At 43.0% G+C, this 20,449-nt stretch overlaps 1 protein-coding gene across 1 annotated transcript in view; it reads left to right on the forward strand.

Annotated features, from left to right (window-relative positions):
- INSRR (insulin receptor related receptor) overlaps nt 1–20,449 on the forward strand; it is a 627,856-nt gene that overhangs the window by 349,411 nt on the left and 257,996 nt on the right. The window contains exons 3-4 of the mRNA XM_085637005.1: nt 1,603–1,915; nt 11,554–11,696. Of these exons, the coding sequence (XP_085493131.1) occupies nt 1,603–1,915; nt 11,554–11,696 (456 nt within the window). The remainder of the gene's footprint in view (nt 1–1,602; nt 1,916–11,553; nt 11,697–20,449) is intronic.

Raw genomic sequence — 20,449 nt, forward strand, 5'->3', positions numbered from 1 at the left:
CTAATTCGGTAGGTAGACATGTGTTGGAGTAAATGTAGGAGAGGAGATGCTATCCTTTTTATGGAGGAAGTCAGGAGGTGAAGGTATGTGTTGAATTGTATCTATACAGAATTATGAAACAAAGGGAGGAAAAGTTCTCAGTAGCGGCCCATCCCCTGCCAAGTGGCAGAGCGGGCTGGGCCGGGGGAGGGAGGTGGGGAGTGGGTGAGGGTTCGAGGTGGGGAAAAAATATTATTTTTTTAAACTTATCTGAACGCTGCCACTGCCGAGCACATCGTGCTACTCCAGGCTTCTTCTTCTGGGCACAGGTTGCCAGACTGCACTGCGGCCGATCAGGACGCTGCATGAAAGCAACGTCAGGAGTGGCCTGAGCACTGGCAACTTGCGCTCCCAGGAAGACTGTGAGCATGTACCTGCTCTCTACAGCCCCAGCAACACAGATGGGGCTGGAGAGAGCTTCACTGCACATGAGAGTTTGGCCAACCTGAGACGGCTGCCAACCCTCATGCGCAGTGAAGGAAGTGCCCACCACTCCCCCACCAGCAGTGTCCTCCCCTGGATCCACCCCTACAACTCATCAGAGTCCTGGGGGTGTGTTCAGGAGATTAAAATAAAATTATAATAAAAAGGGTTTAAAACCCTTTTCATTATCTTTGTATTTGCTGGTTGTGGCGGGGGAGCAGCGATCCTCCGCCCTAATGGATCGGCTGTTGCTGCAAGTTCTCTTTCATGTGATCCCTGACCAGGAGGAGGGATGTAAATATGAGGTCGAGTCATCAGAGGGCCCATTCACTGTAGATGCTCTAATGCAGAGGTGCTTAAGAGGTAAGACATCTGGGAAGAGACCGGATTTCACGAAAGGTAGTAGTGTAACCAAATGAAGTGGGAACAGAAGGTGATTGTATGAGTAGGAATCCAATGTTAAGAAGTGAAGATTATTGCAGGAAGTGTTTATGGCATACTGCAAATATCTTTTAGTATTTGAGGGTAGGAGCAATTTTCAATTTTTTTATCTTAAAGCAAGGAAACCAAAGAATGACAATAGGACATAAGAGAGAGGCATGTGATCTGATCTGGATGTAGTTCACTCTCTTGAGAAATATTTATTGTTAAGTACAATTGCTTCCCATGGTTGATCACCCACTGACCAAGTTGATGTTCCCTTGCCTAATTAATAGCATTTACTGATTATGAAAGGGGCTCCTACCGAAGACGGGTATGACTGCAGTATCGCAGAGACAGGCTTGGAGAGTCACTAAAAATTAAAATTGCAGAGCAATGCCTAGACGTTTTATGAGGCCAAGTTAGGAAGCGTTGCCCTGCCAATAATTGAGGGGCAAGACCAAGCTAGTTCCTAAGGGGTGACTCCGGTTAGTGGTTCTGGAATGTAGTGAAGCCGGCCTGGTCAAAGAGGAAGGCAAAAGAAAACTTCATATCCCCGTGCCCCAAGGCCAGATAAAGATTTCTGCACCTCATGAATACCCCACTAACCATTCCTACTGTGGTACACTTAAGCTTTATCCCTTTTTCTCTAGGTCAATCTTTCTTTATGTTGCCATTCCGTATGATATATGTAATATGTTGCTTGTTGTTTTTTCACAGTATGTAATTGCGGCCCTGGGATTGCCTGCACCACCAATGGGCAGTGCTGTCACCACGAGTGCTTGGGAGGATGCAGCCAGCCAATGGACAGCGGGGCCTGCGTCACATGCCGCCACTTCTTCTTCAACGGGCATTGTCTTCACTCGTGCCCTGCAAAGACATACGAATATGAGGGATGGCGTTGCGTGACTCCTGAGTACTGTGCCAGTCTGCGCAAGGTGACGGAGAACCCCCGTGATTCCTCCAAGTTTGTTATCTTTCAGGGCAAATGCCTATCTGAATGCCCATCTGGATTCACCAGAAATGAGAGCAGGTAAAGCAAACAACTTCCCCTTGACATGGCGATTATGACTTGTATTAGATGTCTGAAGGCAGCCAAGCCCTTCCATTGTTTGACCTTTTATATCATGTGCCTTTATGAATGTCTTAACTAAGAATTCGAATAACGTTTTTTATTGAATTGAATTGTTTGACCTTGTGAAAGGCTATGATCGGTTCTGTCTCAACAGGAAGTAATTACCACTGTAGGCCCTAGGAGTAAAATTAACCACAGCGGAATGCCTGAACACTGTGAAACTGTCCGTCTGGTTTCAATGATGGATGAATGTTGGCTGTGTAGACCCCTTTCTTGCATAAACTGTTTCAACTCACTTTACAAAGTTCAAACAGATACAGTTACAGACAACGGCGGACACACTGACCGCACTCCCCTGCTGTGTACTCTTTGTGTAGAGATCAACAATTATTCAGTTTGGGTGTGCAATAACCACTCCAGCCCCTGCCGTTATTTGGTGCTAACTGCAACGCAGAGAAATGCTGAACGCAAGATATGGAGTGGTGCACCACCTGATGTGTAGTCAAAGTTGTTTTTCAATAAGTCTTATAGTCTTTTTTTAGGTTTTCTTAAACAGTCTTTTATTGCAAAAAAATCCAATTTCAGGAAATTGTCAGCCGTCTGACAATTTCCTGAAATTGGATTTTTGTGCAATAAAAGACTGTTTAAGAAAACCTAAGAAAGACTATGAGACTTATTGAAAAACAACTTGCAATTCTAAAAAAAATAAAATGCAATTCTTCATAGCAGAGTTCGGTGCGTGTGGCACCCCATCAAACTCATGCATGGTGAATTACATACAGTGAGAACATGAAATTCAAACATCTGATATCAATATAATTGTATGATTTTCTGCCAGAGTGAGTGATCAATTTGCTAATCTGGGATACTCGCTCCACCTCTACAAAGCCTCTCAGCTTTTCACAATCCAACAATAAATCCTATCAATTAGTTGGGACTTAAAGTGGAAGGATGTAAAATTGTAAAGTAGGCTGACTGCCAGCTTTGTGTATTTTAAGCATGGAAGCCAGCTATGTGTACTAGACATGGAAAATTCCTTTCTCTCCTGCTCTTTCTTTTACTCTCCTTTCTTTCTCTTAATCTTCTCTCCTTTTATAGAACGTCATTTCTCGATCTTCTCTTCTGTCTATCTTTGTACTTCTCAATATTTTTATTCTCTCTCTAGCCCTCTTCTTCATAGACCATGTATGGCAACTGAGAATTTCTCTTAGCTGTGCATGGCTATTAGCAGCACCTGCCACCTTTCTTGGACCACTGTGCTTTCTGCTGTTCCCCAGTCCCAGAAACCTACCATCCTGTGGGCATCCTGGAATTGGAAAAACCCCTATGATCATGAAGTAAAGAAGTTAATGCAATGTGGCCATCATATCCCCACAACTTGTCATCAATTCTTGTTAGACAGGACATCAGGCTACATGATTTTGGTGGGTTTCACCTGCTTTAGGACAGACGACATGTTGACGTCCACAACAGTACTTTCACAGTGCGGTGCACTTCTATGGGTCAACCACAGGACTGGAAAAGAAAATGTTTCTCGAAAAACACCAGAAACATTTTCTTTTTAAAGATCAAAGTTGGTACACACGGTAATGCTTCCCAAAAGTCCCAAGTTTGATTTTTGTTTTGCTGTATTGCGCAGCACGCTATGTGCATTAATTTTGAACAGCAAAACGAAAGCAAAAGCAGATCGCACTAATGGAATCTGTGAGGATCCACAAGGGTCTGACCACCCAGTGTTCCTACACTTCTCTCGATAACAGTAGTACCCCACTTATGTGACTGAGCTATCACCAGTGAAAAGGAAGGGTCCCTAAGGCCTCTAAGACCTAAGACACAAGGAAAGATGAAGATTTTGCCGTGCAAAGTGACCTATTCTGGGGTTGTGGGTAGCTGTGATCTTTAGGCCAGTACTTGGTCTACACCCAATGAAACCTTCCTGGCCCAAACATATTTGAAAGCAAGGTACCTAGGGAAGTCTGTGGTGGTGTCGTTTGCGTGGATTCCGATTTCTTACCCAGAATGGCCTACAAATTCCAAACTTTAACTAAATCACAGATTATCCTCATATTTCTGTAAAGGAAAATTCCCAAATCTTTGAAGAGTCATAAAATTACTACCACCCATCATCCCCACATTTCTCCCAATAAAAACACTACCCCAAACGTTCACCTAATATTTTGCATTTAGTACATTAATTACATTGGACCTCATAACCGCAATTTATCTGCTAAGATCATAAATTAGATAAAGACAAAACAGAATTTCATAGGCATCAGTAAAGTTCAAAAAGCAGATTCATACTACATAGATCTTAAATTACATTATACAAAAATCTGAAAAAGTTAGTTGATGTCCTGCAGAGATGTCTAGAGAAGTCATTTATGTTGCAAATACTTGCAGCCTCAAATGCTTTGGTAATGGTTTCCACATCATTTGGTTGAAGGAGATGAATCCTTAGTGTGTTGACTTTGGCAGGGTTCTCTAGATATTAACCCATTTGTAAAATATCAGTTACAGCAGCTTTTTCTGACATGGCTGGCTATCTTAAGTCATTCAGGTTCACACTAATTCTAGTTAGAGTATTTGCACCCCTCTGCAGGTGACACATTAACCTAACAAACTATGTGGCTCCTGCAAACAAAATAATCTGTAAAGTGGATACCTAATCTCACCAGGCGGTATTTTACAACAGGCCAGTATAAACTGGAGAAATGTCAGTCAAATATAAGTCATATGTGATAACTCTGCCTCAGCATCAGCACAATAGGCTAATCCAAGCACCATGCCATGTTGGAATATGGAGTTTTCTGATTGGATATTGCTCCTGAATCTCTGGTAGGTTTGGTTTTCCTATCAGCTTCCCACATACACCACTTTGGGGTCCCACAGTGGTCCATCATATCCCCTCTACTATTCAACATCTATCTAGCCTCCTTACCCAGCCTGGTTAAATCATTCAATTTCACCTATTACAACTATGTGGATGACACCCAAATCATTTTAAAAAAATGGATGGTGTGAAAGACTTCTATAATTTAAACTTGATGACTGCCATCGGGTCATAAAGACATGATTGATGAATAACCATCTAAAGCTAAATATCACAAAGCCTGAGCTTATGACCTGGGGACAGTGAGAAAAATGCCAACCTACCCACGTGGCCTAATGAACATGAGGCTCCTCCAAAACAATATCAAGAAAAGTCATAAAGCTAGGGGTAACTATGGATTCAGACCCATAATTGATGCCACATGTTAACGTAAAACAGAGTGCCTTTCTACAATATGAAAACACTGTTACATCCTCCCATACCTTGGATACCAACAGAGAGTGCAAGCCATCCTCACGCTCGTAATTTCCAAGCTTGACTATGCCAACAGCCTGTACCTTGGCACACCCACCTTCACAATACGCATAATACAAATCATCCAACATACTGCTGCAATATTTTGTCTCTGCCTTCACCCAAGAGAACACATGACTACAGCCTAGCTATCACTCCACTAGCTGGCTATAGCAAAGAAGGCAATGCTCAAGGCACTTTACATTGTTGACAGAGCCTCCAAGGAAAACAACAGCTATACTTACAAGCTAAATGTAAGCACTAAAAACAAATCAGGACACTGCACTCCAGGTTTCGCACCACTTATCATCCCACCTTACCATTAGAATCCATAGAAGACACTGCTTTCTCAGTACAAGCTGCCAAGCTCTAGAAAACCCTACCAGCCAGCAATCAAAGCATGGAGGAGCCTATACATTTCAGAAGACAGTTGGAAACATGGCTATTTCCAAGACAACTACACCACCACACATCCTTGAAACAGAACCTGAAAAAACAGTTGCACTCTCAAACTAAGTCTTCAGCTTACGATCCACAGATTGGAAACATCCCAACCAGCAAACTACTTTCAGTAGGCAGGTAAGTTAATAAGAACTGACCTATGCTTCACTGGAATATTCTATAGCTATGCAAGTTCATACATAACATTTCTGGCCCACACTGATACTTATACCATAACACTCAATGGTCGGCAGCCAACTGTAACTTACACCTCTTACATTCACATAAGACATATCTGCTATGATGGTCGTCCATCACCAATACTGTGCATTCAATTAACCAGCCATCACTAAATGAACAGGCATGGAATAACTGCAGAGATCTATCACACACTGTGGCTCAATTAAATGACTTTAATCTAGTCCATGACAGCAGGTTCCAAAGATCTATATACTATGGAGGCTTCTTTACATCTCACAATGGCTTTCAGATATGAGATGATAGTAGCAATACATATCCCAGCATCTTTCTCCACTTCTCTGTCCCTCCAACAATGCCAGCTCTGGCCCTGAACTATAACCTAGGGGGCAAATTCACTAAGATTTTGCATCAAGCTCGCTTCACTTTTGTGGTACAGCCTGATGCATAATCATCTATGGTATGTACTTAGCAATGCATGGCTTTGTGTAGTTTAGTAAATACAAAGTAATGCAAGGCAGTGCATCTTGCTGCCTTGAGTTACCTTGCGTTGGGAAGGTGTTCTATGGGTGGAGCATGGGCGTTTTCATGCATCCACCTATGGAATTTGGTGCATTCCCAGATTTACTAAAGCTAGTAAACTTGGGGATGGGTCAAAATGATACAGCTTCCTCAGCGAGGTGTAAGAAGGAGAAATATATCTGTTTACTATTGTTGCTTTCGCATTCTCTGTGTGCTGCTTTGTGCAGCACACAAACCAAGAAGAATAGGCCTCTATGGATTGTATTTGTGCAGGAAGTTGTCCCATTCTGAGCAAACACTATGCTGCCAGTAATGCAGGCACCCTTGCATCATGGCACAAGAGTTCATGCCTTGGCACTAGGCAGAACACAGTGCACCAGCATTAGAAGACAGCATAAATGTGCCACATCTTTGTGAAAATGGCAAATTTCCGCTATCTGCCTTTCACACAGCGCAGTGCAACAAGCTGTTTTGCTGCATTATGAAATGTAAGCAAATCCACCTTAGACAAAGACAACCCCTCCTAATCACATACCACCCTATCTGGCGTAGCTCGCTGCCCATATAGGTAAGCGCTTCCCTGCCATACATATGGGCAGTAGGTGCTATACAAATGCGCAATACATTATTTATCACTTGTGCATAAACAAGAATTGTTTTGATCCCATTAAAATCTTTGTTTCTATTACTTAAAAATTACAAAAGAAAATGTGCTTTATTTTTGCTTTGGTAACTGCTGGTATATGTTGAAATATTTGTTCAGTACATTTACAAGATTGACATCCTACAGTGTTTGTTTTGCACTCCCTGTACATAAGGCCACTGGAATTATGCAAATTTGTGGCTGCAGTCTTTACCGCAAAATTACGAATTGACCTCATTCGCTACATAATTCATCATCTGCTGCCTAATCTTCAGATTTTAATAACAAACACATTTTGTTTCTAACTCAAATTGATCAAATGTTACTAAAAATGCAGTAACGCGTGCTGCCTTGCAGTGGAAGGTCCTTCGCAAGGTTTCAGTGGTCACCTTCCGGTTACTTACAGCAAGCGGTATTTGGATGTGTAATTTATGAAGTAAAACTTTTTCCCAGACACTGCCAACATACAAAAATGACTGATACTAATAAAACATGAGCCACATTAAACTGAATAATTTGTGTTTTTTTGCCACATAATTTAGATCATATTGCTGCATGATTTAGGCCTCCGTTGCTGCCTAATTCCAGTACAACAGCGAGATCGTCATTTAGTTCACTTTACAGAATCCTCTCACTTTGCAGTCAAAGGAAGAATAGTTAACATATCGACAATAAAATAATAAAATTCAATTTGTCAGAAGACAGCCTGACATTTATTTAACCTGTGTTGGAACACACAGCTAATGTAATGTGATACAACCAAAATTAAAATACATTTGTATTGCTCGTTCACCTTCTGAACTAACACACCTCTATAATGTCAGGTCCCTTGGTCGTTTTGGGGTGGGGGCACAAATTATTATGGGCTGGCCCTGGCCTCAAATCCCCCCTCCTTGTGACTATGGCCCTTCGTGTATGTTTTCTCATATACAAAATGAGGAAAGCCAATTCTGCACTATTAAATAGGCAGTGCAGGCCTTCACACTGCCACTTTGATACTGGCAGAAAGATCACATGGCTCCACTGATTTACTGGGATGTGGTCTGTTTCACTTGTGTTACTTTATGTCAGGCTGGACTTACACTCTTGTTACCAACCACAAGCATCTGTATGCCATCTTTAATGACAGGTCACCCAAACCACCATCCTGTGTTTTTGTTTTGTCAACTGGAGGGAACCTGACCTGGCAGTTCAGCTACTTTTCCTATTGGAGCTCGATCAAGACTGGTTTGCATTTGGCTGCCTTTGTCTAGTGTGAAACAGGGGCCACGCAAAGGAATGGGATTCAGTCAGCCTGGGCAAACCCCAGTAGCTGAGATTAATTCAAGCATTCATGCCATCACCTTGTTTCTTTTTGCCATAGCTACCCCAAGTGTGATGGACTGTTCTTATGGGAACAGAACGAAGGCTGATTTACATATGGCTGGTTTCTGTCTACAGTCGCTTAGTGGGTGAAGAACACTGGATTGGGATACAGCCTTGAGCAATTGTCGGTGCTTGAGATTAATTCTTTCCATCACTTTTATTTTTGTTGCAATTGACTCCCTGTGTGACGGATATGTCAAGACCTTGGTCCGGTGTTCACTATGCAACAGGACTCGAGCTATACCGCATTGATGAGGTTTAAGAAGGTCCAAAGTGGTCTTGAGTTGCTTGTGTTTCTTTGCTCATATTTCTTTTAGTTTTTTGGCCCACCCCTTCATATTTATAGAGTACAAGCCAGAGGAGCAGTCACATATGGCAGCGAACTATGGGGTCACAAAGTCCTGCACAGCTTGGGAAAGGAGGAGAACAGTTTTCTTAGGCGTTTAGTAGCTCTTCCTCGGAGTACACCCCTAGTGCCTCTAAGACTTGACCTAGGCATTAGACCCCTGGAGGAAGAGTTGGCGCTTCGTCCCGTGATCTATTGGCGTAGATTATGGACGGTGCCTGAACTGATTCACTATAGACAGGGTCTACAGGAAGTTCTTGGCCTCCTAAATGCGGGCAACATTGACTGGCTTAAGTTTGTAAGGAATAGTTTGGTGAGCCTGGGTCTAGATGCACTTTGGAACGACCCTGAGAATGCCTGCTCCAAGCTTCCCAAAAAAGCTCTTACCAAACTGTACTATGATTCCAAGGCTCCCTTACTTCGACCGTCAAAATCTTTAGGGTCCTTAACACATCAATTCCTTTACACGAAGACCACATATAGTTTTGAACTGGTCCTTGACAATGTTTACCCTGCAATAATCAGGAAGCTTTTTTTGCAATGGAGGCATGGATCCTTGCCAATTCGTGCTCTTACTAGCCGTTGGTCCGCGCCGACATCCAGTATTTGCCCGGCATGCAGTGTAAGCGACGAAACCAAGCTACATTTAATATTCTTCTGCCCGGGCTATACTGAGGCGCGCAGGAAATGGATCATTCCCGTTTGTAGGAATCTGGGTTTTACCAGATGTCATGAAGCCTTTAGAATTCTCAAAAGCGAAATGGCTGCACACATTGTGTTTGCTGTGGCAAAATTTCTGGGGGCTCTATGGCACAAACGGAAGCGGTACTTAAATATGTCATCATGATTTGTTTTGTACCCTGCTATAAAGGCACATGATTATATGTAATTGACAGGAATCTAGCCTTGCGGCTGTACCACTAACTTGTAACCACTTTTATCCATTGTTCTTAAATGTTTTTATATTCATTTTATGTACTTTTATGGAGATTCTCCGAAATAAAGTTTTTTTTTACTTGACTTGACTTTGACTTGATACCTAATAAATATGTACTTTTTCAGAAATTGATTTGGACCTTGCAAACTTTATAGATTAAACTGTATTGCTTCTTTAGTTAATCGGTTGCATACTTAACATAAGCGCCGGACTAGGAACTGAAAGCTGCCCTGACAATTTTTTGGGCCCGTCCCCCATCCCCCAGGGGATGTAGGGCACAAGTGTCAAGCACTGCTGGGTATCAAAACCGTCCCCCAGCTTTTGTTACTCAGGATCGATATTGCAGCATTGCTGCAAAACCGGCCCCAGTAACAAAGCTGGCCCCACTGCTTCAAAACCGGCCCCCACCCTGCAGCCTCCTGGTCAAGCAACCACAGCCAACTATGCCTAGTCTGGCCCTGCTGAACATCTCCCATAGACAGCACTTCAAGTTCAACCTATGCTTCCTAAAAGTGAGACACAGAAATGTACCCTCTACTATAGGGAGATTTTCAATCTCTCTCTATAGTAAAGTATGTGGAAAATTGAAAGTTTATTTAACTAGCAAAAAAGGAGTAAAATATTTAAATGTTCACTATTAATGTAAGTTATATAAATACGGAACAAAATATAAAATTCTACCACAATATTAACTTAATTTTTTGTAAATGTATAATTTGATTAATATATTGAAAAATGAGATTGTTTCGTTTTTTCAATCCCACCTAACGTAAATTGTTTACATTAATCTATTCTGTAGAAATAACAAAAAAAGTTGTATATAGAATTGATATGAATTTGTTTTGTATTTAAATTTACATTTATTTTTAAATTAAAAAAGTGTTATTGAAAGGTTTTTATTATAACATATTTAAATGTTGTTTATTTATCATTGTTTACCTTTCAATTAAATGTGTGTGTATGTGTGTGTATGTATGTATATATATATATATATATATATATATATATATTCTTAAATTATAAAAAGAAGTTAATTTCTTTTAACATTATTTTCTTTGGAGTCCTGTTCTAAGTCTATTCCTTCCTTATTTTGTATGTGAGGTGGTTGCAGTACCAGGATTGAACTGAAGCACATTTACTATTGCTGTCTGTCCTTTATGGCTACAGTAACATTAGAAGTGCAGCTTGTGAATTGCAATGGGCTTATCCTTTTATGGTTAGATGTCTCTCCCTTCCAAAACTCCTCCTTATTACTTCTTAAACCCCTCCTGACTCATTGCTAAGCCACTCCCATTAATAATAAGTTATGCCCCTCTTTGCAGCCGCTCCCACTGGTTCCTCACACATTCACTACTAAGTATAATTCTTAAATGTTGAAGATCTACCCATCAAAAAGATAGGCGAGTTGGAGATTTATACAATTATTTGCAGTATGTAAGTTTTAATACTGCAAAATGAAGTTTCTGAAGTTGGCCCACAAGCTTTTCATTTACTGGGTTGGACTTCACATACAGGAGCTGCTCACAGGTAGACCTAAAGGTACCAGTAGCTCCTGGGCAACTTATTGGAGAACCCTGATCTACACCATCAGACAGGTTGATACTTGCAGCCTGCATGCTTGAGAGGATGTGCCCTCACAACATGCCCTTCTTAACAGTTGTGCTGATCTGTTTTGAGAGAGTGCTTCTGTATTACCATCACTAGATTATTGTCTGTACCATGGCAACATAGGCTTTTCTGAATTTATTGAGGCTGTGAAGTTAAAAAATATCTATACTATATTTTGTCCTATTATCTGCAGCATCTTTTGCCACAAGTGTGAGGGTCGCTGTCCGAAGGTGTGCAAAGTTGGCATCAAGACCATTGATTCAATTCAAGTGGCACAGTCTCTAACAGGCTGCACATACATTGAAGGCAGTCTAATTTTGAACATCCGTCGAGGCTGTGAGTATCTGCAATGTATTTCTTGTATACCTGTCTTTCATTTAAGGAAACTTCTCTCTCACAGAATAGTGCAGCACCAATCTGTGTAATATCTAAAGGTTTGTGTTTGTGTACAGAAATGTTTCTGTATTCTTACAGGCCAAATTGTGTGGCATGTTCATCATAAACTCCAAACTGGGTTTGGCCTATTGTGCAACTTCTCCTTTTACCAATAGTTCTGCACACCTAGAAAACAGAGGTGTAGCCTCAGTGGGGGTGTATGCAGTGGAACACACCCACACTTTATATTAGGTGGGTTTTAGCCTGGCAGTGCCATTTGTGTCCTGATGCCTTTTGTGAGAAGTTGGCCTGGTATATGCTGTTCACTAGTTAAAGTGGACACCTTGCAGCAGTACAATTCGACTCTTATGGTAGTAGGTTTAAGACAACCTTTTAAAGAAAGCTATCCTAGTGGTTGCTGTGGAGAGCAGCATTCAGACTAAGTCTTTAGAGGAATGTAAAGCACCTTGTTTTACCTTATAATCTCTTGAATCAATAAATGAAAGGACACCACACAGGTATATATGTATATAAAATATATATGTATTTATTACTAGACACACTCTACTAATCTCTTTGAGATTAGAAGTCAAGGACATATGCACAAATCAGCATTTCACAACAAGTTAAGCACAAATATGGCTGGGGCCCTAGGAGCGTACCAGACCATATACTAAAAAAGAGACTTAGGAATATCGACTTGCGAGGGGACAAGGCCTAGGGCCTTCAGAAGTGCTGGGGCCTCACTAATCCACCCAAGGCAGGTAAGTAAAGGACCCACGGGAGACGCATGCAGTGTGAGAACACAGCCGACTTCAATGGAGCAAGTCACAGTTGGAATTTGAAAGTTTTAGGATACTTCGGGAGAGTCTACAAGCAAGTCACTTACAGGATAAGTAGTTCTAGAGCCAACACACACAGGAGCACCGTAGTGCTGGAGTTACCTCACCCAGGGAAGCCGGGTGCATAGGTGTCTTTTGGTGTCGGGTCGCGGCGTTGTTTTCAATGGGAGCCAAAGAAGACTTGCGGCTTGTGAAGACAGAAGAAGTGTCCGGTGGAATCCAAGGCTGGATTCAGAAGAAGGAAGACCTGAAAGCAGAGGGGACAGTGTTCAAAGTCACTTGGCAGTGACCTGGGACAAGGAAGATGGATGCCCACAGTCGTCGGATGATTTCAGATGATCATGGGTGTCTTGACTCTTCAGCCACGAGGTCCAGGAGGCGTCGACGATGAACAGGAGCTGGATTCGGCGTGTCCCACAAAGTCTGCAGCTTACTGAAGTGTCGGCGACCAGATTGGAGCAAACAAGCCTTGGCAAGAGCAAGTCTTGTGGAAAGTGTAAAAAGTCAGCGGTGCAGACCAGCAAGGTCTGAGGGACTCACCCAGCGAAGGTAAGTCCGGGCAGGCCTGGAGCAACCAGAGGAGCTCTTTGGTTTTGTTGAAAAGTCTTCCGGGGACCCACAAGCCAACTGTCAAGGGATAGCGAAGACGCCTCGGGAGGATTCACTCAACCGGGGCCCACGGTCACTCGGGACGGGGTAGGCCTCTGATCTTCGGTGGAAATTTTACTGGAGGCTTGGACCACACGTAGTTCAAAGTACAAGTTCGTAGAACGTCGTGAAGGGGTTGCACTCGAAAATAGTGCACGGTACCCAGGGATTGTGGTTCCTCGTCACTCGTGGGGTCCACTTGCCTCAGCGTCACTGGGGACTCACGATGGCCTTGGAGAAGTCAGGAAATCCTCTTCCTAGGATGCAGGGACTTCGAACTCCGGCGGGAGTGACCGTTGATTTCAAGATTGGGTGCCTGCCAAGCAGTGGAGTCACTCCTTGACTCCAAGGGAGATTCTTCAGTCTTCCAGAGGTAGTGGAACGTCGAAGGTCCAGGATTCTTCTTCAGAGCGTCATCCAGGGATATCTTGTTTGCCATGGCAAGGGTTCCCTAACTTATACTAGAAGGAAGGGAGGGACTAGCTCTATGACCCCACCTATGGGAGGGTCAGGGGAGTGGGTGGCTACACCCACTTCCCTTTGTCCAGTTTCGTGCCACAGCAGGGGCAGGTAGTCCCTGAACCGGTTTGAGCTGGCATATGCATAGAGGAGCCTACTGCTCCCCCAGTGCAGGACTTCAAAGCACTCTAGGAGTGCATCCACCCAGCCCCAATACACTAAATCCTGTCTGGGAGGTGACCACACCTCCCTGTGACAGGATGCCTATTGTTGGGCCTCCTCCACTGCGAGTTTCGATCATCAGCAGGAGGGCAGCCCAGTGTCTGTGACTCGTGGCATCCATTTTGTGATGCCAGGGCTCTTCAGGATTCTACCGTGTTTCCACGGTGGGTACATGTCTATCCCTCTAGAAGGGTGGGATCATACTCCCACACAAGTTACTGGTGTGGGGGTATGATTCCAAAGCGTTTGACACCAAACACGACATGTTTTGATGCAGCCATCCCAAAGTTAGCATTTACCGCGAGGTTATAATGCACTTAAGAGTATATGGTTTGACTGCATTCACAAACCGAGAATAGACTCTGAGAGCTGCAGAGGGGCCCTGCTCAGGCAGAGGCACCCCCTCACATGGAAACCAAGCCCCCTGCCCTCAGGATTGATAGGGCCTGCCTTAGGGGTGACTGATAGGTTTAAATGTGTGTGCAGGGAGAGATATAGTAAACCTATATCTCAGTAAGGAGTGCTAACACTACCTCACCCAGGCTGCAGTAGCAGGCCTGTGGTGTCAGATTTAGTCTGCTTCCCAGGGGTGGCATATTACATGCTGCAGCCCCTGGTAGGCCTGTGAAGTACCTATGCCCTTGGTACCTAAGGTACCATATACTAGGGACTCATAAGGCACCACAGTATCCAATCACTAGTGCACCTAATATGCACACCATGTTGTTTAAGGGAGTAAGCAGATAGGCTGGGGTCCTGAATAGCAGGATCCCAGCCAGACTAGTCAAAAACCATCAAAACACCAGAAAAAAAGTGGGGGCAACCATGTAGTCAGATTCCACCTTCCTACACCTTTTATCACAAATGTTGGATAAAATTAATGTTGACTTGGAAGGCTGAGTGCACCTAGCAGAATCTGAGATATGTGCAGGTAGGGCTCAGGGCATTTGTCAGATTTAAAATTGGCAGCGGTGCATAAGGTTCCCCTCCTGCCATTCACTCCACATCAAGGAGGATGATTCAATCCTCACAGTTTTGGAAGTTTGTGCCCCTGTCAGGCCTTGGGTGTGATCAGGCACTGGGGCACAATGCTCCAGCAGTTATAGTTGGGTCTTCAGTTCCGTGCATTATGCTGCCCTCATGCTGAGAAGCGCATTGCAAACATTTACAGGTACTGTAATCTCAGTGCCTTAGTATACAGATGATTAGTTCTTATAGCACTTCAATTAATGCTATTCAGGAGTACTGTGAGTGAAGAGTGTTGTGATAACTGCTCACTTGGTTATTTTTAGTGCCACTGCATTTAATACCTCATTATGAGATAGCTCACTTCTTGAAATGTGCACGTCAACCCGTTATTGTCATTTCTACTGCATGTTATACCTCATCCTGAGATGGTTCATTTCTTTGAATGTGCATTTCACCTCCTTTGTTAACTGTGCTACCGCCTGTAATGCCTCATTCTGACATGGCTCATTTCTTGGAATGTGCATGTCAGTCCTTTATAATCAGTACTGCTACATGTTATACCTCATTTTGAGATAGCTCCCTTCTATTCTTTAAGTTACTAGCTTTTCTGCAGTGTCTGTCTTACAACCAGCAGTGTCTAAGTCACAGCTTCATATGAAGGACATCAAGTTTGTCACTTTCAGAATCTTGTAACACTAATTTGTGTCACGAAAGCCAGCACCACAGTCATTTTGTAGTATTATGTTTCCCAATGGTATTAGATGGAGGTGCTATTCCATCACAGTAATTTACAGTGCTTTGTTGCCCTACCAGCAGATATGAGTGCCCTGCATGTTCACAAGCCCTTTATACGGCTCACTAAGTGCCAAGGAAAGCAGCTCCAAGCACAGCAGCATCAAAGTACATGGGTCCATCTGCACGCATGTATGCACAAATGATCTGCCCACACATTACTCCACCCACAAACCATAGACATACATATATTCCTCATACACAAAGTAACCATTAATCCTCCCTTAAACACACAAACTGACCATCTCACATTTGCACAAATACCCATCAATCCACTGATCTCTTCTTTTCACATGCATGCTCCATCCAAATACATCTACATATCCACCTCCTTATCCCAACATAAATTGCGCCATCAAGCCTCCGACTCCCACAACCACCCACCATCTAATTCCATCATTTTAGCACCCACCCCTCCATCCACTTACACACTGATAGTCATTCAACCTTGTGTACCTATTTTACGAGGATTGAATGTTAAAACTGCAGGTAGTGTGTAATACATTTTCTGTGAGAGAGTGACACTTGCACTCAAGCTGCTGTGTTCTACTTGTTCTGTGAAGGAAATAAACTTGCACTGTTTATACCTAGCTGCATCAGTTACATGAGATGTGTGCTGTATCTATTATGTGAGGTAGGGAAACTTGCAACTCCCCTTCCATTGTCTCAGAAGTGTTAGGCACACATGCTGTGGTGTACCCACCTGTTGATGGCCAAGATGTGAATCTGTGTAAGGGTTCTAAGCAGGGGACTTTGACTGTAAGCATCTTGTGTGAATCACTCTCTTTGAGGATATCCCAGACCGGACTCATGCCACCTTTCTCAGAAAACAATACCAGGCATTTGTGCCTTTTTGTGGTTCTGGGATGGCCATGAGATGGTCCTTAAATGTCAGATTGTGTATAAATATTAGCATTCATTTTTAGGTCTTGCTTAGGCAGCGCCTGTGTTGTCTCTTCAAGACATGCTGTTCCTACAATATGGGCTTTAAGAACCGCCTATCTTTTCAATTGGCTCCTCTTACTGTCCTTTGTAAATGCTAGCTTTTGTTTAGTGAATAGGCTTAGTAGTGCCTCCCTTTGACCATTGTATCCTCCCACGAGGACTGCCCCTGTTACATGCGCACTTACGCTTCGGGTTATTTAGGATACTTTGAGAGCACCCTTTTTATTTTTTGGCATGCCTCTGCTCATATTAAGTGTTTGGGGCCAACACTTCATTTGCCATGCTGTTTGCCCATCTTCAATGTTTATTAAGCTTTGCCTCCACTCAATCTCCCAGTGCCGAAACGCCCAACCCACCCCGCTCACCCCACTCAAAACACTGCTTTTGTTTTTTGCATCAGTCTACGGTGTTTAAGCTTTGTCGCCACTTAATCTCCCCATGCCACACTGCACCCAACTACCCCTCAGACCCCACATTCAACACTGCTTTTTAAAAGAAATGTTTAATTTTTTTGCAGTGTGATATAGCGCGAACTCGACCCAAACTTATCAGAGCACTTTACAGATGGACAAATTCAATTTTCAGGCAGGGGATATTAAGTGAGTTGTGCAGAATCACAGGATGCTTGAACCGATGCCGTGACTCCCCAGCTTCAAGGTCTGCCACTCTGGCTGTTACACCACATCCGATCACTGCTCCCTCCTCTCCTCTTCCTCCCATATTCCTTCTCACGTGCTCTGTCTAGGCATGCCTCGTTCATGAGTTCTCCCCTCCCAGGTCCCGCCCTCCTCTTCGGTTTCTCTCTTTTCCCTCCTCCTCAGCCGTCCCTCCTTCTAGCCCCTCCTCACTCAGTCTTTTTGCCCTCACTCAAGCCCACCCTTCTTTTCAGTTCCTCCCTTTTCCCTCCTCTGGTTTAGCCCCTGTTCACGTTGATGTGCCTCTCTGTCAAGTGTCGGACACCCGCCCCCCTACATTGCGTCCTGCCCAAGGGTCCTTTCTCCAATGCCCCTGAAGCTCTGTCCTGGCAGGCCACCTCCAGCCTACTCACACAGTTTAGAGCATAGCCTATTCCTGTTTTTATAAATACCTGTAATGGCCTAATCCCCCATTGATTCCCAGGGCTGGCCACCTGCTTATTATCCACAATCACCATGATAATGGTGCAAATACTAATTTGATGACTACATGTACCAGAGTGCACCGGAGATATGCTACTTCCAAAACCTGTGAGCGTAACTGACCGCTTCGCAGGCAGCTGGACTCAGCCTTAAGGTTGCCTTGTTAAATGGTGGTATTGTTAGGCGACCTCAAAATAAGAGCATTTTTATTTTTATAACCTCTTCGTTTGAAAATCTGGGCATTCAAACTATCGCTGCTGTAAGGTTTATGAGATATTCATGTTGGTGATGCAGTGGATAGTGCACAGGCAGCACTCTGTAGCCAGCTCCGACTTTACACAAAGAACACCAGTAATTGCTAGGCCCAGTAGTTAAGAGGCAAAATGGTGGGTTGAGAGATCTCTGCCTCTATGATGAGCCCATGTTTGCTATTGTGTTTCATGTACTCCCATTTAATTTTACTGCAAGCAAGCAGGCCCTGCGATACCAGTATTTTGCGTCAGGTAAGCTCATATTTTTATTTTCTCACTTTATCTGTTCTACTTGTGAGAGAAGTTGATCTACTGCTTATCCCTGCTGTATCAGGCTGTTGTGACTGATGGAAACTTGCACTTCTCTTTTCAGTTCTGGATCTGTTTCCTGTAAAAATGAAGCTTGATCTACTGCAATTTGTGGTGTATCAAGGGGTGCTGTGTGAAGCCCGTCCTTCTTTCTGTGTAGAATTCAGTGCTGGAATGGCGTGGCAACCGTCCAAACTCCTGTTCCATTAGGTATTATTGATCATTGGCCGGGTTCCAGGCTGCTCCAAGCACCTTACTCTGCCTGTGACCAGGGACAGTGACCAAGTCGGTCCTGGACAAAGGCAGCAGCTCTCTCACACTCATTGAGTAGACCACTGGAGAGCAGCTGCCTAAAGGGTCTGATGGGGCTCTTTACCTCCTTCTCCAGAGTGGACGGCTCCAATGCTGAATAGGATGCTGTCCGCTACAGACCCACCAGATAGCCTGGTGAATCATGACCTAAGGCCAAATTGCAATGGGAGAGGGCTAGTAAAATGTTGCTTCACATAAGGTGGCAACAATGCTAGCACAGGGTCTGCATTTTACCCCTGCATATGTGTAGCTTGCTAAACAATAATCCCTGCATACACTGGAACTTCCATCACCAATTTCATATTTAGCTGCAGCAGGTACTTTAACCTCCTGATCTTTATATACAGGACGCAGAGCGACGCAGCCATTTACATATACACACTGAGAGACAGACCTTTACAGGTACATGGTCGCTTTACATACACATATAAACATAGGCGTGCACAAACCGACAGATATATGCAGAAACAACCATGCAGAGATTTGCAGAGATGCATAGAGGCACTCAAACATACACAGATCTATACAGACACAGGAAGATTAAACACATAAGACACACTCACTTAAATACAAAGACATCTACAGACACACCAGCACAAACAGATGCATACAGACACAGGCATTCCTGAAAGATTGTTTGGCCCTTGATCATGGGTGTCGCATTCCCTGGCTTAAATATGTCCATAACTTGTCAGTAAAACTTGGCAGACCTGAAATATATAATTTTCCTGAAAAACTGCTGAGGGGAGATATAAAGTGGGTTAAAGATTCATATTTGCGAATAGCTACTATGGCTAGAGAAGAAAGGGAGCTGGTAAAACCGACAGTAAGTGCTCATCAATTGCGGAAGACTACCCTGACCATGGAACCATATCTAGACATGGTTACAAACCCCAATCACCGATTTCTACTGGTTAGATTCAGATTAGATCAATTTCATTTTCTTTTAGGTGAATCGCCAGGCTGGAAGAGGGTGGAAGATCTTGGGGTCTGCTCATGCAATGATTTCTCTGTTCAGGATACCATGCATATTATATTTTTCTGCGAATATCTTACTGGTATCAGGAAGCGCTTCATTCTCCCAATTTTAGTTAATAAGGGCTTTGTGCAAGTTAAGCCAGCTCTCCTTTACCTGCAGTTATTGTCGAATGTGTGGGAAGTCAAGCCTAATCTGTCTAAAACTTTTAATCTGAATTAATTGAACTTATTTTGTGGTTTTCTTTGTAATTCATTCAAAATATGTTTGTAAACCTTTGTATATAGTCTTATATTTAAATCATGGTTTTTATCTTTTTAGTGACAGAATATGTCTTTTAGTATACTTTTATGGTTTTGCATAAACCGAATAAAGTAAATTTGATTGATTGATTGACACAGGCATTCAACAATATAGACGCCAAACACATGAATACAGATAGAGGAGCAAAATTGAGTACCCACAGATATTCAATGAGGCAACTGCTATACAATGCTACAATACAGTTGAACACACCCAAACATAGACACTGATTCATACATAGAGACCATGCACAGACTCATAAAGAGTGACACATACACTCACTATTAAACAAAAGTACAGTCTGGGTATTACTAAAATCTATATTTTGGAAGCACCATTTTATCTTAAATGTTTTTGTGTGTTTTGTAGCAATCTATTTTATACAGTCTGTGATGCAAATTTTAAATAATGACTTGCATATTCACACAGGCTGTGACCTCATAACACTAAAATACACGTCATTATTCTCTACTGCACCAACCAAGATTTAATTATGTTTCCTTAGGCACAAATGTATTCCTGGAACAGACTGTATAACTCAGTGTGTAGTAATTGTGTTGCTCTTCAA

This window comes from Triturus cristatus, chromosome 12 (genome assembly GCF_964204655.1).
Source record: "Triturus cristatus chromosome 12, aTriCri1.1, whole genome shotgun sequence".
NCBI lineage: Eukaryota > Metazoa > Chordata > Amphibia > Caudata > Salamandridae > Triturus > Triturus cristatus.